This window comes from Sinocyclocheilus grahami, unplaced genomic scaffold (genome assembly GCF_001515645.1).
Source record: "Sinocyclocheilus grahami isolate Dianchi unplaced genomic scaffold, SAMN03320097.WGS_v1.1 scaffold46.1, whole genome shotgun sequence".
NCBI lineage: Eukaryota > Metazoa > Chordata > Actinopteri > Cypriniformes > Cyprinidae > Sinocyclocheilus > Sinocyclocheilus grahami.
In genome coordinates this window covers 394,790-412,206 of record NW_015505225.1, presented here as the reverse complement: position 1 = coordinate 412,206, position 17,417 = coordinate 394,790, and the positions used below count along the sequence as shown (strand labels likewise).

At 36.0% G+C, this 17,417-nt stretch overlaps 1 protein-coding gene across 2 annotated transcripts in view; it reads left to right on the top strand.

The window, feature by feature from the left end:
- The window catches only part of cadm1b (cell adhesion molecule 1b), a 188,611-nt gene that overhangs the window by 133,666 nt on the left and 37,528 nt on the right, over window positions 1-17,417 (top strand). For both annotated transcript variants that reach the window (XM_016268471.1, XM_016268469.1), the window contains exons 3-7: window positions 3,960-4,112; window positions 6,815-6,952; window positions 11,952-12,110; window positions 14,421-14,517; window positions 15,087-15,259. In XM_016268471.1, coding sequence (XP_016123957.1) covers window positions 3,960-4,112; window positions 6,815-6,952; window positions 11,952-12,110; window positions 14,421-14,517; window positions 15,087-15,259 — 720 coding nt within the window. The remainder of the gene's footprint in view (window positions 1-3,959; window positions 4,113-6,814; window positions 6,953-11,951; window positions 12,111-14,420; window positions 14,518-15,086; window positions 15,260-17,417) is intronic.

The following is a 17,417-nucleotide window of genomic DNA, read 5'->3' as shown; positions in this document are numbered from 1 at the left end:
CGCGCTCTCTCTCTCTCTCTCCCTACCATTAAGTAACTTGTGCATTGGTTTACTTACTTGTTTTTGACGTATCCGACCGAACTACAAACTTTCCAGTGATTTTTCTGTGAGAAAGATATATTCACTCGACAAGCTCGCACATCTGCACCACCGCGCGCTCAATCCACTCAGCGTGCTTTGTTTATCAGCTTGCGCACATCAGCTATACAGTCAATACTGAAAGTTTAACATTATATTCATTGCATACATATACTTTGTAGACATCCTTAATCTCTTATAACTCCATTCTGCTGTCTGTTGTTCTGTTGTCGGTGTTTCTTTGTCTGAATATGGCGCTTAACACATGCTGTGTGGTATCGGCGTTTGGTATCGGGGTATTTTAACGAGTATGAGTACAAGAGCTCAGTATCGGGCCCGATACCGTGCATTCCTACACTGAAATATAATTTTTCCTTCCCTTCCCTTTCATTTTTTTTTCTGTCACCATGTTCCTTTATGGGCTCTGCAACTTTAATTGTGCTTATTTAGATATTGCTGACAATGTCACAAAAACAATGTGGTATTTACAGTACATTCCTTTCCTAAAACAGAAAAAAAATTGTCTAGAAGACAGCAGAACGTGGCCATACACGCTTATTACAGACAACATGTTCTACCCATTGCATTTCCATCAATACAAGAAGATATATGCTGTTTTGCAAGACGATCCAATTTGTATTTGTTTCATCTAACATGCTACATGTAATTTCCTGTGCCCCTTCTCTTTTCATTCTCCAATCTGTGTGTCAATTTGAGATAGCAGACTAGGACAGCTGAAGAGCATCTCGAGCCAGCTGGGACACAGAACAATCAGATTCACTCACTGTCAACCTCTTACGGACTCTGATGCTTTAGAATTTATAATGCACTCTAATGAGCCCCGTTCATGCGCAGGTTTGCTTTGCAGAGATTTATATCCTTCATATTCTCCCAGACTTCTGCAGCACTTCTACAGACGTACTGTATACTGATGTAGAAAAATTACAGTCTTCCGGCATTACCTTAAATCTGAAGTCATAGATCTGTTTGATGCATAGTGCATAAACTCCCCATATCAATTGCAATTCAGTCCGAGCACTAAGAAAATCAGGCCTTTCATTCCCTGCCCACCGTCTTTCTGCTCAAAACAAGCTGGCCTCATCATTATTCTTAGGAAGGAGACTTACAAATGCTTCCCAGGTTCAGGGTTGGGATTAAGAGGAGGTTCTTAAAATGCACCACCAAAGATCTTAAACTTCTGATGGAGTTGCTCAATTAGACCTTTGACTTCTTGAACTTTGAGCGTGGTTTTTGAGTTTGCTCATTTAAATGAAACTCTCCAGAACTTGAGGATTTAGTATTATATAGTTAGTTCTGATTTTCTAATCTGATTGGCTGAGTGGAGTTCCAAAAGTTATTCTATTCAAACTTGAACTGTACTTAAAAAACAATTTTCACTCAGACATTGCTAGTAAATTTCACAAATAATTACATTGACACAGCAAGTAATGCATCGAATTAAGCATGAAATCATGAAAGTAGAAAGACTGAAATAGTATTTTCTTGTAAAACATACTCTAATAATTTAATAATTATGTAAAACCTCGAAAAATATTTTTTACAGTGTTTGCAACTTTCCAGACCAGAGTATGTGAGCGATACGGAGTTAAAATGTTCGATTTTGTTAGGATTTTTTTTTTTTTTTGGATGGACAAAAATAGGCAAACGAACTAAACAAATTTCTTTCAAAACAGCTCTACTGAAACATTTCTTGATATGAATTTTTCTGTTTATTGACGCCTTCAGTAAACTATTTTAAGGGGCTTTAAGTATTTTTATATAAAACATTATTGTTTTTGTTTTATTTAAATATTTTATTATTATTTTTATTTTTTATTTCATTATACTACACATTTGCTTTATAAGGAAGTCTCTAAGGGGAAATGATAATGAAAATTACATTTAAATGCAAAGTTTCCTAAGAGAAACGCAAAACCTTTGCAAAACACAAAAGCATTGAAATATACAGAGTGAAAGTGAGCAGTTCTACGGAAGTTCTAAGCGGCCATGCATTATTATTTTTTTCCCTTCTTGTTTTCTCGTTATAACGACTTATTTTCTCATTATATCGACATAACGAGAGTTGTTTTCTCGTTATAACGACTTATTTTCTCGTTATATCGACATAACGAGAGTTGTTTTCTCATTATAACGACTTATTTTCTCGTTATATCGACATAACGAGAGTTGTTTTGTCGTTATAACGACTTAATTTTCTCGTTATATTGACATAACGAGAGTTGTTTTCTCGTTATAACGACTTATTTTCTCGTTATATCGACATAACGAGAGTTGTTTTGTCGTTATAACGACTTAATTTTCTCGTTATATTGACATAACGAGAGTTGTTTTCTCGTTATAACGATTTAATTTTCTCGTTATATCGACATAACGAGAGTTGTTTTGTCGTTATAACGACTTAATTTTCTCGTTATATCGACATAACGAGAGTTGTTTTCTCGTTATAACGACTTATTTTCTCGTTATATCGACATAACGAGAGTTGTGTTCTCGTTATAACGACTTCATTTTCTCGTTATATCGACATAACGAGAGTTGTTTTCTCGTTATAACCACTTAATTTTCTTGTGATCTCGACATAAAAAAAGTTGTTCTCTAAGTTACAAAACTGCGCCAACAGGTGGCACTATTGACCTGAATATAACTGATGGGGTGTTGTAGGCTATACTGTATGTCCACTTTACTGTACGCGTTTGGGATAGAATATGAACGACCTCGTGATCGCTATAATTTGTACAGTATTGTTCATTAGGCTACTGACATTTAATTCATTCATAAATGTTAAATGCTTGAATCAATATGACTATTTTGTGTATTAAGTTCTTGCTAGATGCACGAGTTTCACCAACGCGTTCTGTGTAATAAAATAATAACTGCTTATTAAAACTAAGGTTGACGTCACTGTATTCAGTTTGCACCTATATCTTTATTTTTGCTTCTTTGAGGCACATTATTGTTAGTTAATAAGCGGGGGTGTTCTGTTTATCTACAGTAGGACAGGCTTCAACGACGTAGGCTATTTGTAATGTGCAACGCACATGATATCAGTCACAGCATATAATGACTACTAAAAATTACAAATTATATATAATTTTCTTTCAAATAAAAGGAAAATTAAAAGTGAGTTGAATCCAAGCAGCTCTAAAAGATTTTAGAATAGTTCTGCATCTTGAAGGCGCTCCTCCTGTGTTTGCGGTGTTGCTTTGAACATTTAAACATGCTAATTACACAAACAAAATGTAGCGTACTGTCTCTGGAAATATCAACCGTGATTGATCAGCCTTTATTTTTGTATTGTAGACATTATTACTAGGCGAAGCAAAATTTGCTGAAATATCCACGACCTAGGCGAGCGCATGAGCGCATGGTTTATCTGTCCATCAGATTGAGTTCGTTACTATAACAACAGTAGATCAAACAATCATTGTAAAAAAAAAAAAAAAAAAAACTTTTGTCGAGATAACGAGAAAATTAAGTCGTTATAACGAGAAACCAACTCTCGTTATGTCGATATAACGAGAAAATAAGTCGTTATAACGAGAAAACAACTCTCGTTATGTCGATATAACGAGAAAATTAAGTTGTTATAACGAGAAAACAAGAAGGAAAAAAAATAATGCATGGCTGCTTAGAACTTCCGTACAGTTCAGAGTGAAAAAGCTTTACTTTTTGATTTTGTTAGGAGCTTATTTTAGTGGGCGGATAAGAAGACAAACAAACTGGCCAAATTTCATCTTACACATTTCTCAATGTGAACTTCTTGTTTATTGAGCTATTGTTATACTGTATCACATTCACGACTGATTTGTCTACTTCCTACTCATCCACGTCTGTATGCCTCACTCTTTATGTTTTCTCAGCCTTGAAGGACAGTCGGTTTCAGCTGGTTAACTTCTCAGACAACGAGCTGCTGGTGTCGTTGTCCAACGTGTCACTCTCGGACGAGGGACGGTACGTGTGCCAGCTCTACACGGATCCCCCGCAAGAAGCCTACGCAGACATCACTGTGCTGGGTATGACGTCTACCTTCAGAATGCTAAAATCCCGATTATCGATTGACCTCATTGATTCCTTCACTCAATTGAACTTGTCTAATTGAATCTCACCATGACACAATATCAACCAATTACTCTCATGCCATTTCCAATAACACAAGCCAAACAAAAAGGAACAGATGTTGTGCTATTGATATGGGTAGATCGCTTTTGGCAGGCGTATTGACTGAATTCCTCTTAGATGTTGAAAAGGCTACATCGAGCGATTCGGGAGTTAGCTTTGTGCGCCTCTTGCGTTGAATGACACTAACATTAGAGGTTTATTATGCGGCATATTTGGACATCCTGGAGAGCTGAATGGAATTGAGTGCTCTCTAAAGTAGCATGAGTTTTATGAGGATATGCGTTCCGTCACAGCATGGACTCTTAACCACAGGACATGAAAGCATGAGGCAAGACATTAGAAAAAGAGCCCTCAAACGACAGCTCTCGTAAGCGACAGACGCTTTAGTGCCATCAGCAAAGCACCATACGAGTTAATGCTCTATGAAGAAGTGAAACATGAGTAAAACAGCTCGTCAGTTGGTGGAGTGGGTCCGGCACTGTCCAAATACACAATGAGACCATCAAAACATAGAAATGCTTCTGTATGTGCCTCTGAATGATTCAGAGATAGCTGGAACCATTAGGATTGTTGCTAATCTAGGCCTGCTCTTCATCAGCATAATTGAGCTGATGAAGCTGGTCCAAAACCCAAAGTACCCAAACACCCTCTAAAACTAGCGCAGACCAGCTTGACCAAGATTAAGATGGTATTCAATTGGCTGACTGTTTTTGTCCTGACCAGCTGAAAAGTGCCCAAAAAAACCACTAAAACCAGCCAAAAGACCAGATTGACCTATGCTTGTTATCCTGCTGAAGAAAACCTGCTTAAACCAGCTGTAGATGGTTTTCAGCCCTCCACCCCCTTCTCCCATAACAGATGCCAAAAGCTTGGAATATTTAAGAATTAATGTTTTTGATAGTCTCTGATGCTCAACAAGGATACATTTATTTATTTAAAAATACAGTGAAAACAATCATTTTGTGAAATATTATTACATTTTAAAATAACGGTAATGCTGCTCGATGCATATTTTTTTGGAACCTGTGATTCGTTTGTTCTAGATTTTTTTGAATAGATAATGCAAAAACAAAACAAAAAACATTTATTTAAAATAGTTTTTGTAACATTTCTTTCTTACCCCACATTTTTTAATGGAATAGTGGTTTTCACAAAATATTAAGAAGAAAAATGTTTTCAACCTCGATGATAATAGTAAGAAATGGTTTTAAGCATCTAATCAGCAAATTACAATCATTTATGAAAGATCATGTGACATTGAAGACTGGAGTAATGAAGCTGAAAATTTAGCTTTGCATCACGGGAATACATTTTTTTTTTTACTGCATTTCTGATCACATAAATGCCTTGGTGACAATATGAGAGTTATTTAAAAAACATTAAAACAAACGTGTAAATGTAAAAATTTGCATTTTATATATTTATTTACAGAGCTGAGTAGCAATTTATTACATGTAATCTGGGTTACGTAATCAGATTCCAAAAATCAAGTACTCGTAATTAGAGGATATTACATTTTATAATGCTCATAATCAGATTACAGTTACTTTTTATGAATTACATGATTACATATTATTCACACAATGGCAGTAAATCATTGATAATTTACTGATTCCTATGAATTCTTCTTTTAAATGGATTCCCAAACGATTTTGTCAGCCAAAATCACTTTGACATGAAATATTTTCTTGAAATATCTTTGAGGAAGTTAATATTTCAATAATTTAACAACACATTCGCATTTTTACAGTTCGATTCCACTTAATGGTCAAACAAATTAAATATTTCTATTTGTAGTGTTTAATTAATGTTTAGCTTTTTATCAACTCACAAACTCACTGCGGTTCTTACATTAAGCCTAGTTTGGGAAACCCTGGTTTAATGCAATGCGTAATGCATTTTATGATGTTGATTTCAAAAAATTAAATGTATTTTCTTTCTCTTTGCTTTTTTATATCATTACGGTACATTCAATGGTAAGTTTAAATCAAGTTAGATGAAAAGTAGTCTAAAAAGTAGCCAGAATACATTACCTAAAGTGAGTAACCTAGATTACGTTACTAACTTCAGTTTTCATTATGTAATATGTGATCAATAATGGATTACAATTTGTAAGTAAGCAACCCAGCTCTGTTTATATATTTGTGTAGCACTTTTTTACAACACATATGTTCCACAGAAACTCTGCAAAAATAGTACCTTACAAAACCACATTGAGGACTCCACAGGTGACAGTGGCAACCCCCTAACGTGGTTAGGTGGTTTGAGGTAGAAACCTTGCGAGGAACCAAGGAAGTCTTGCTGGTTTAGCTTGTTAAAATGCATGGTGGGGACACTGGCACACCAGCAATCAATGCTGGAGACCAGCATCCAAACCAAAACATAGACTATAGGGTATTTTCAGATAGAATGTTGAGGAAAACAACACCTTTTCCAACTCAGTGTGCTTTATTACTGAATTGAAGTACTCGATAGTCATTGGCAGATCTTAGTGAAATAACAGTTTGTCCTTTAGCGAGCACACAGATAAAAAACATTGATCCAATGCTGAAGAGCTGTCGCACCATCTCTAATCCTGCCGTTGATCTTCTGCCAGTTCCACCAGGCAACCCAATCTTAGAGTCCCGCGAGGAAATCGTGAGCGAGGGGAATGAGACCGAGATAACCTGCACCGCCATGGGCAGCAAGCCTGCTTCCACCATCAAATGGATAAAAGGAGACCAACCACTGCAAGGTCTGACTCAGATCCAAGGAAGATTGTTCAGATAAGTCTGCTGTGATTACTGATGCCTCTGATCTGCACACAACACACCGTGGTCTAGATTCTGACTTGGTAATGACTTTTAATTAAGCCTTCAAAAGGTGTATCCGGTGAATTGACAAGAAGATCACAACACGCAGGTCTCAGAAAGAGGATTTTTGGTTCTTTCAGTCAAGCTTAAATAAGAAGCTTTGAATGAACTCCCAACTGTTTACCTCCCACTCAGCAAATGCTGCCCACATATTAGTTCTCACTGGTTAAGGCAGTGCGGGCTGGCATAAAGGAGTGAATGTACAGGCTGGTTAATGTGCTTATAAACAGCTTTTCTCCATTAGACAGCAGGGTGGGACTGTTGAATAGCATTCAGATAGACTACCTGGGGAAACAGAGGCAAACATGGCAGATGATATGGCGCATTTAAACAGAATCTAAGTTTGATGTGTCAACTGTTTATGGATTACAAACATCACAGCTTCATTAACTGCAGTGAAAGCAGTCAGACAGTGGCCTAAGGCAAGAGATTCCGTCAGCTAAATGGATCAAATACTAGCTAGTACGCAGTAAGGATCATGGAAAACGCACATTAAGGTATTAATGACTGGTTTGTAATTAAAAAGTGTTACTCTGAACCACATGAACTCTGTTGTCATTACACATTGCTTAATACACCATTGATTGTAATGCTTTGGAGGATATTATTATGAAGTGTAACGCAACATTTTGACAATTCTCTCTATTAACAAACCATTAACTATGACCTTTGCTTCAATAAAATCCTAATTTGCTGCTTATTAATAGTTAGTAGGGTAGTTGTTAAGTTTAGATATTGGGTATGGATGTAGAATATGGTCATGCAGAATATGTGTTTTATAAGTACTAATAAACAGCCAATATATTAATAATAGACATGCTAATAAGCAGCTAGATAATAGTGAGAATTGGTCCCTATACTAAAGCATTACCATTTTATATTTAATATTTAAATAACAGCTTATTGTTCCACCCTGGTCTACAAATTTCAGTCATCTTTGTTTCTAAAAATCATATTCATATGCGGTTGCAGCAATATGAACCAGTGTTATTTTAGTATTATTTATATATAATTGCAGTGTTTAGCTTTTCATTTTAGTTTAAGATATAGTCATTGTTGTGAGTTTTTGTAATTTATTTAGCTTTATTTTTTTTTCAGTTTTAGTTTTAATAATTTTAGTACTTAAACTTATTTCAGTTAACTGTCCAAGGCAAAATTTATTTTTTTTGTTTTGTTTTTGGTCACACTTTATTTTAAGTCAGAAGTAAGGTCCAATTCTCACTATTAAAAAACCATTAACTACGACTTTTGCCTCAGTAAACTCCTCTAATTTGCTGCTTATTAATAGTTAGTAAGGTAGTTGTTAAGTTTAGGTATTGAGTAGGATTATGGATGTAGAATATGGTCATGCAGAATATGTGCTTTATATGTACTAATAAACAGCCAATATGTTAATAATAGACATGCTGATAATCAAGTTGAAGGGTTAGTTCACCCAAAAATTCTGTCATTAATTTCTCACCCTCATGTTGTTCCAAACCCGTAAGACCTCCATTCGTCTTCGGAACACAAATTAAGATATTTTTGATGAATTCTGAGAGCTCTCTGACCCTCCCATAGACAGCAATGTAATTACCACGATCAAGGTCCAGAAACGTAGCAAGGAGATCGGTAAAATAATCCGTGCTTCAACCGTAATTTTACGAAGCTACAAGAATACTTTTTGTACACGAAGAAAACTAAAATAACGACTTTATTCAACAATTCGTCTCCTCCGCGTCACCCTGGTGCGATTTTGGAGATTATCCACTGAATGTAAACAGTGTATGCTATTCTGTGTCAGCTGCGTCACGCAGTGGATATGAGGGTGAGTAATTAATGACAGAATTTGAATTTTTGGGTGAACTATCCCTTTAATAGTGAGAATTGGTCCCTAAAGTGTTACAAAGTTTATTTAAATTTTATTATTTAAATAAAAGTATTTCAGTTTCCGAAGACATTTTTTAATAGTTTTAGTTAACTGAACAGACACAAACATTATAATGATCATAATTCTATTTAATAATTGTGTTAATAATGGAGTTATAAAATATTATATAAAATGTCTAAAACAATATAATGTATATTAGTATCATATTATGAACGATAATATATCTTTGGTTGGTCCATTGATTAGTCTGTGTAAGTGAACAGTCATAGATGATGTTTCCACACTTCCAGTGCTGAATTTACCATGATAAAGTACAGTATGATTAAACTTGCGACAAGCAACATTGTCCCAAACCCTATGATGAGGGACACATCATTTCCTATTATGGGGATGGTTTCCATGGTACTTTTTGGCAATTAATCAATTACAAAATTAGTATGATCCTTCATGAAAGGTATTTAACTGAAAGATAATCATAATATCAGGATTTAAATAGTCTTTGGTGTACAGTAGCTGATGTATTTTTTGTAACAGTGTCATAGTATGCGCTGTCAGACGAGAAGGGAGATGAGCTATAGGTCAGATCCAAGCTGTAATTATTTCCCACTTCATTAGGTCCAAGTAAACCGTCATACTCTGTGCTGCAATTAGCTCAATGCCCTTGAGTCTAGAAATTGTCTTAGGATGAGGGCTAACATGATGGGCAGTAACCCTACAGGCAGCTACTGACCTCAGAGCTGCTTCATATGAATTCATCATGGTCACATGTCCTGACCATCCAGCATAAGTACTGCTAATCTTGTGAATTTTACTGTTTACTATTATGATATCACATCACATAGAGGTAATCGTGTTATATAAAATCATTATTTCAGTACTTAAACTTACTTCACGTTTAAAGTTATTTAAACTTATTCAGTTTTTCATTTAATAGTTATTTTTTATTTCATCTTTATTTCTTTATTTAAAAATGTTTTTATTGTTTTAGCTAAACTGCTTTAGCAGCAGTGTTGGGCTCTACAAATAGCTAAGCAATTAGTTGAACTACATTTCTTAGTATCAAGATGGTAGCATCGCTTAATATCAGTATCAAAGCTATATTTTTAAGTAGCAAGGTAGCGCTGTTACATTTTCCTTATCAATAATTGAACAATCAAGTCATGCTTCAGACAGTTTGCTCACACACCGAATCGTTTGAAGCGGTTTCTCATTTATTAAGACAGTAAAAGGACCATTTTAAAACACAGAGGACAAAAAGAGCACTGGATGAAGCAGAATATTTACGTGCAATCAGTTGGAGCCAAACCTGCAAATGCATCCTATCGTTTGCCAGCGATTAACAAGCTCTTTATTAAGTTCAGCACCTGCAGCGTATGAATGCCTCCTCACTAGTGCAGATAAAGACATTTTCCCACCAAAAGAGTTTCGAAACAGGTGCACAAAAACACCAACAGTATTAGAAATTACCTTGACATTTTGAGATATTTCAATTTATAGCACTGTTTCATGTAAATAAGTCTCAACTGAGTTTTATATTGTTTTCTACAACAACTCATATCAAATTACAGCATTCATTTTTTGAATTTTTAGATTTTGAATACTGTTTATAAAAAATATGTAGTATCTTAAAAGTTTGAAACAGCTATGTCATGTAGCTTGTTGTGTAAAGGTGCGGTCACATTTTGGTGAAATTTGTTGACAAGAAAATGTAAATTATCTATTGTCATAGCATAACGTTGTATGAAGCACCGCTCACACAACTCACTTTTAAACCAAGCAGCTTTATGTTAGCAGTGTTGGGGAGTTCAAAATATGAGACACCAATGTTTCAGGAGTTTAGGACACAGAATAGGACACGTTTATTTAATAACTGTTTTATTTCAATTTGGTTTTATGTATCTGCTTTATTTTTTAAGATTAATTGTTTTTTCCAAGGAATTGTTAGATACCAGTGTTTTCTGTCATAGCTATGCAAAGATTTGATTTCAAAAACAGGATCATAGCTATTAAACTATATCTTATTATTTTAAATCTGTATTTAATCTCAGAATGATCTCAAAGTAAAAATAGGTCCTAAAGTCTGATTTTGTGGTGGTTGTGCCAAAAAGTAATCGAATGTTATCCGTTACATTACTTTAATAAAGTAATTGAAATAGTTACACTACATTTTAAATAGGGTAACTTGTAATCTGTAACCTGTTACATTTCCAAAGTCACCTTCCCAACACTGTGTTAGTCAGCATGATGATTTTGTGTGAAAAACTTGAACTCATTGCAAAATCTGCATGAGGAAATATTTCTCCCTCAAGCGAAATTCCAAATTGCATAGATTCCTATTGAAATTACAGTATTTTGGCCATGGAAATTTTGCTGAACAACAGTAAATGTGACCGAACTCAACCCAATCTCAAGGGAAAACAACAATTTTTTTGAGGTGGTGGTTTCACATTGAGTCATACAATGTAAATAGTACAAAAATGTTCTGTATGTTCAGCTCATAAAAAAAAGACCCACCAATTCACCAAAACTTGAATAGTTATGAATTGCCATGAGCTCTTGAGATTCAAATACCTTTTAAACCTTTACAACACCAGCTTGGCCAAGCTTGGAGACCAGTTTAAACTACCTTGGACTAGCAAAGCTAACAGTAGTCTAGCTCATGTCATCAATAAATCAAAAAAAGTGTCAAACCCCCAATAAAAAGCATTTAATTTTCACATGGTGAACAAACTGTCATGCAACCCTGTGTTTTATGTCCTGTTGTGATGTTTGGACGTCACACACATGGCTCAGAATATGCCCTACACACGCTGTATTAAGCATGACTGCTAGGTGTGCACTCAAAAGACCTGTCTCCGACAATAAATGAATGTGAAATTTGTCTGGAGGTGACGGTATCATTCCTCGTGACCCTCCTCCCTCTCTTGGTGACACTGTGTTATTATGAGCAGGCCGGGATGGAGAGAGCTCGCTTGTTATGGCTGACATGTCACTCTTTCGGCCGTTCCCAGGTGAGGCGACTGTTGAGGAGTTATACGACAGGATGTTCACTGTCACCAGCCGGCTCAGGCTCACCGTCTCTAAGGAGGACGATGGAGTGGCCGTCATCTGCATCATTGACCACCCAGCCGTGAAGGACTTCCAGGCCCAGAAATACCTGGAAGTGCAGTGTGAGTCATCTCAAGATGAGGAGAAAACTTTCAGCTGTAAAATAGCTTCGGTTTAATCTTCCCACCTGCATGCAGAGGTCAATTTGACTGACGTTGTAATGAACTAAAGAACCTTTTGTTACACAATTAGACCATTTATGAGGAAATGAACAGGAGTGAGGCCTAAGCAAGAATAGTTCACCCAAAAATGAAATTATTCACCTTAATGTCACACTTGTTTTGTTTGTGGAACACAAAAGGAATGATTTTAAGCATCTTCAAGCAGCAATTTGATTGACGTTGAACCTTTCGTTCCACAGTTAGACCGTTTATCGAGAAATTAACACGAGTGACTTAGAGTCTTTACAATAGCACACTATATTAAAGGTATAGTTCACCCAGAAATGAAAATTCTGTCATTAATTACTCATTCCAAACCTGTAAGACCTATGTTCATCTTCAGAACACAAATTAAGATTTTTTGATGAAATCCGAGAGCTTTCTAACCCTGCATAGACAGCAACGCATCTGCGCAACATTCAAGGCACAGAAGGTAGTGAGGACATTGTTAAAATAGTCTACTGTATGCAGTGTTGGGGAGTAACTAGTTACATGTAACGGAATTACGGAATTTAATTAAATAATACAAGTAATTGTAATCAGTTACAGTTACTGAGAAAAAACGTGTAATTAAATTAAAGTTACTTATGAAAATGTTAAGGATTACAAAGGGGGTTACATCTGCTTTTTTTCACACACACTCCCACATACAGATTTAATTGATTTCTTTCATAAATTGCAGTGACTGCTCTAAAATATGAAACACCAATGTTTCAGGAGTTTAGTACAAGCTTATTCGATAACTCTTTTATTTCCTATATGGGTTTATGTATAGCTATGCTTAATTTTTTTTAAAGATTAACAGTTTTTTCCAAGACATTGTTAGATTCCAGTGTTTATTGTCATAGCTATGTAAAGATTTGATTCCTAAAACAGTATCATAGCTAATAAAATATTTCTTGTTATGATTTTAAATATGTATTTAACCTCAGAATGATCTCAAAGTAAGTCTGATTTTGTGGTGGCTGTGCTTCAAAGGGGACATTGATCTTCCACAAGTTGATATGATTCTTTAGGGCCTTCATGAACGGTCTGCAACATACTTTGGTTAAAATCCCTCAGTGGTCGTGTAAAACAACACCCTTTTACCCTTGCTATGTTCACAGCGACTCATTTTGGGGCATGTCATTTTTCAGTGAGCCGATTCTTTTCAATGAACCATTTCTTTCAGACTGAACAATTTGTTCATGAATCATTTTGACTCAGTGATCCAGTCAGTGTTCACAGCTCACTGGAGCGGATGATTATGTGAATAAGAGGTTAAATATTTCCCAGATATTATGTGGATTCAGAAGATGTGGAATATAGTCCATGAATCATATGGATTGTTTTAATGGTGCTTTTTTAATGGCTATGTGTCAGTGGTCACTATAAATTGGAGAAGATCCATTTTTAGTTGCTCTACAGAGGAAATAGTCACATGGTTTTGGTCGAAAGAAATCAAATGAGTCAATAATGGCGGAAATTCAATTTTGGAGTGAACTATTCCTTTTAACCCGGCCGAGGTCTAGGCATTTGCTATAATTAAAACAGACCCTTTCTTGTTATGCGTAAGCATGAAATGCTGTCCGCCAAATAATGCATTGATTAAGAGCGTTTGCTGCATGCTTTTTTTGTGACATGGGAAGTCCTGGAAAGGTTAACCTACCCTTTTGTAATCTTGGCAGAATATTAATTTATTCAGATAGCTGACTGCTCAGGGTGACCTTTGAGAAGAAAAGGCAGGAGGGATCAGCTCAACTGTAACAGCTTGACATTTTGACTAACATAGATAAAAGAGAAGAAGAAAAAACATTTTACAGTACTGTTAAATTGACTGTTTAAATTCATAGCAGTGTCATCCTTCCTCACACGCTTTACCCAGGCTATAAAAATCACATACTGCCATGTTCGCACTCTTTTAGGCTCACTGGGTTGACTTAATATAGTGCAGCGTGAAGAGTGAAGCCCAGAAGAGCAGCTAAGATCTGCTGCCTTCATTATACAGGTCTTTGTATTAAGCATGAATGCATAATACACATGAACGTAAATGTGAATGCACAAATGATGTCCAAACCTGTTGGGGATGTTTTCTAATCAGACTGAGAGGCAGGTATGTGGCCTTAGAATGATAATTAGATAGATACAATAAGGGTACCGAGCTGAATCAACGTACTGCAGTGCAACTAGAAATGAGTTTGTGTTTGTGTCTTTGTTGTGTCCAATGCACAGATAAACCAGAAGTGCAGATTGTGGTGGAATTCCCTGAGGGTTTGACCAGAGAAGGGGAAAATCTCGAGCTGACATGCAAAGCTAAAGGAAAACCGCAGTGAGTCCAATGCTGGGCCCTCAGGCCACTTTACTCATTTCATGTGAATTTGTTTGCTTGCTTTATCATGCAGATAATAATAGATGATAACAAGAATAGCTCGGATAGACAGACAGGTATGCAAATATGTACATGGTTTGGTGTTGATATTTCATACTTATTTTTTATTTGTTTTGTTGTTTTGATAGACACACACACACACAATAGATAGATAGATAGATAGATAGATAGATAGATAGATAGATAGATAGATAGATAGATAGATAGATAGATAGATAGATAGATAGATAGAATACTAAGATTATAGTATATTTAGATACTGGAAAAGTTAATTCAGTTTATAATGAAATTTAATCCAGTAATAAAAAAGAATAGAAATCAGCCCATATGTGAACTAAAACAAGACTTTGCAGCTGAGCTTTGATAGCATCATGTTCGTTTGTTTGCACAGGTGTTGATTTTACAGCAGTGCTAAAGTATTCCTGAATAACACGCATTATTCTCTCCTCTCTGCCTCTGTCTGAGCATTTTCACACTGAGCACTAAATGATTACTCTGATGTTTTACAGGCCTCATCAAATTAACTGGCTCAAAGTGGATGATGATTTCCCCTCCCACGCCGTGATTACTGGCTCTGATCTCTTCATCGAAAACCTTAACAAGTCCTACAACGGAACGTACCGCTGTGTGGCATCTAACTTAGTGGGAGAAGCCTATGATGATTACATTCTTTATGTATATGGTATGTACTTGAACTTAATCTGCATCTGTAAACAACAATCCATAAGAGCAGAGTTTCCCAGACAGTTAAATCTATAGTCTTGGACAAAATGACACTGTGAATGGATAGTTTTCAATATCAGTCTAAGTCTTGGCTTAATATGTGTCTGGACAACCAGCCCTTGATGTCTACGTGTAATCAGCTGCGTAATGTTGTCGTGACTTAAGGGTTTCAAGTTCCACATGCATTTGCTTTTCAAAGAAGCTTGTTGTTTTGTTCAAGACAGAAGCTTTTAACCCTCTATTGCACAATGTTGCCTCTGGGTTTTCTCCATTTGATGCAAATAAAATGGTTAATAATGAAGGGATGATTTTTTGGTCACACAACATATTTTTCTGGCATAATGCACAATGTAGAGGGTGCACATTTTTGCTTTGGAAAGCTTCATTACAGCATTTTTATAGATAATTTTTTCCATCCTTCAAAAATATGATTCATATTTATTATTGAGTAGGCTTTATTTTAAAACATTTAGAAGCACATAAATTATTTGTATGTTTTGAGGAATTGCTTAAATATGTTTATTGCCCCGAAGCAACTCTGTGCGACAGTGGCATGTATATGAATGTAGTGGATATGGATCCACTATAATGCAGTTATTATTATTTTCGTTATTTAATATCAGCCTTTTTAGCATTACATTTTTTTATGCAATAATATAGTTTAATAGCTTTGTTCTTTACTATTTCCAACATTTTTAGGACTGTGACATCTGTTTAAAAAAAGGAAATAATAAAAGAAAAGTCTCTCAGAAATATTCACAAATATTTAAATGAATAAAAACCTGTCTTTGAATAATTTCTTTTAAGTGTTGCACAGAATACCTAAAAGGAAATTGCCCTCATCCCAAAATTATTATTTTTTTTTTGTGTGTGTGTTTGATTTTACTAATGAAGTCCATTTTATGCAAGACAATTGAATCAGAAATGTCTTTTTCAACATTGTTTTCAATAAGCATGCAATAGAGGGTTAATTGTTTTACTGAATATGCTTCACCTGAGAGTTTTTCATAGTACTAGTCTTATTAACACAGGAAGTGAATTGTGTTCGGTGCATGTTTAATCCTTAACAAGGGCTGACAGCTGGATTTTTCAAACCCCAGGCAATAATTGCTATGACAGTGGCACTTGAAGCCTGGGATTTAACAAAGCTTTGCTTTGCTATAGAATAATTGAAGTGTTGTTATTGTTTAAAGCAGGTTGTGTTCGGGAGCACTAACGGCCCGCCAGCTGCAGCTATTACAGGCTGTCCTGTCGAGCCCAAGACATTAGCCTGAAGAGATGGAAGAGGGTGGCTCATCATTGAGGCGTTTGGCACCGCAGTTATTAGCCTCTGATAATGCTGATATCAGAGGCAGGTGTTTGGGAATGATGTCATCAGCATCCCATCTGCAGACGGTAGAGTTTGTGTGCATCACAGGCCTGGAAGCGGTTCCACTTCCAGCTTAGTTCAATGTCTGTCACCTCTACCTGAGCGAGCACCACCTGCTGATTACTCCACTTCCTCTCATTTCACAGGCTTGAGGAGTTTGGGTCTATTTGCACCGAGTGGGCGTCTCGGAAAAAGAGGAGATTTATTGCCGTCTAGCTTGGTATAAGTGGCGGTTTTTAGTTATAATCTCCCAAGCATTGTGTAATATGTGAGTGAGGACTTTGCAAATTATTTTCAGCCATAAAAAGCCTTATTATAATGGAAATGATATGCATTTGTAGTGTTACCCTGAGAGTTGCTTTTTCTCTTTAGTATGGCTCAAATCGCTCACGCTTCGCAGTAAATAAAATCGTTGTCTTGTGGTGCATTTCTAAATCAATTTACACTGGCAATTGTCGAGCATGCCCTACCTCAGAGGACTAAAACAAGTGGAAAGACCTCTTGTAGCTTGATAATCCTGGGCACACTATACTTCTCCAGCCTGTCAGAGTTACTTTTAATGCTGCTCCTCGGGGGATGGCAGCTTTGCTTTTGCTACAGAGCATTTCCTTTTACTGCCACAGTAAAGCAGTGACTTGTGTTGAGCAAATGCTTACGGCTCCTCTGTCGTTTTGTTGTTTGTTTTTTCATGAGGGCTGAACAGGAAGCTTGGTTGTAGCAGACACTCATTTCCTAAAATCCTAATACT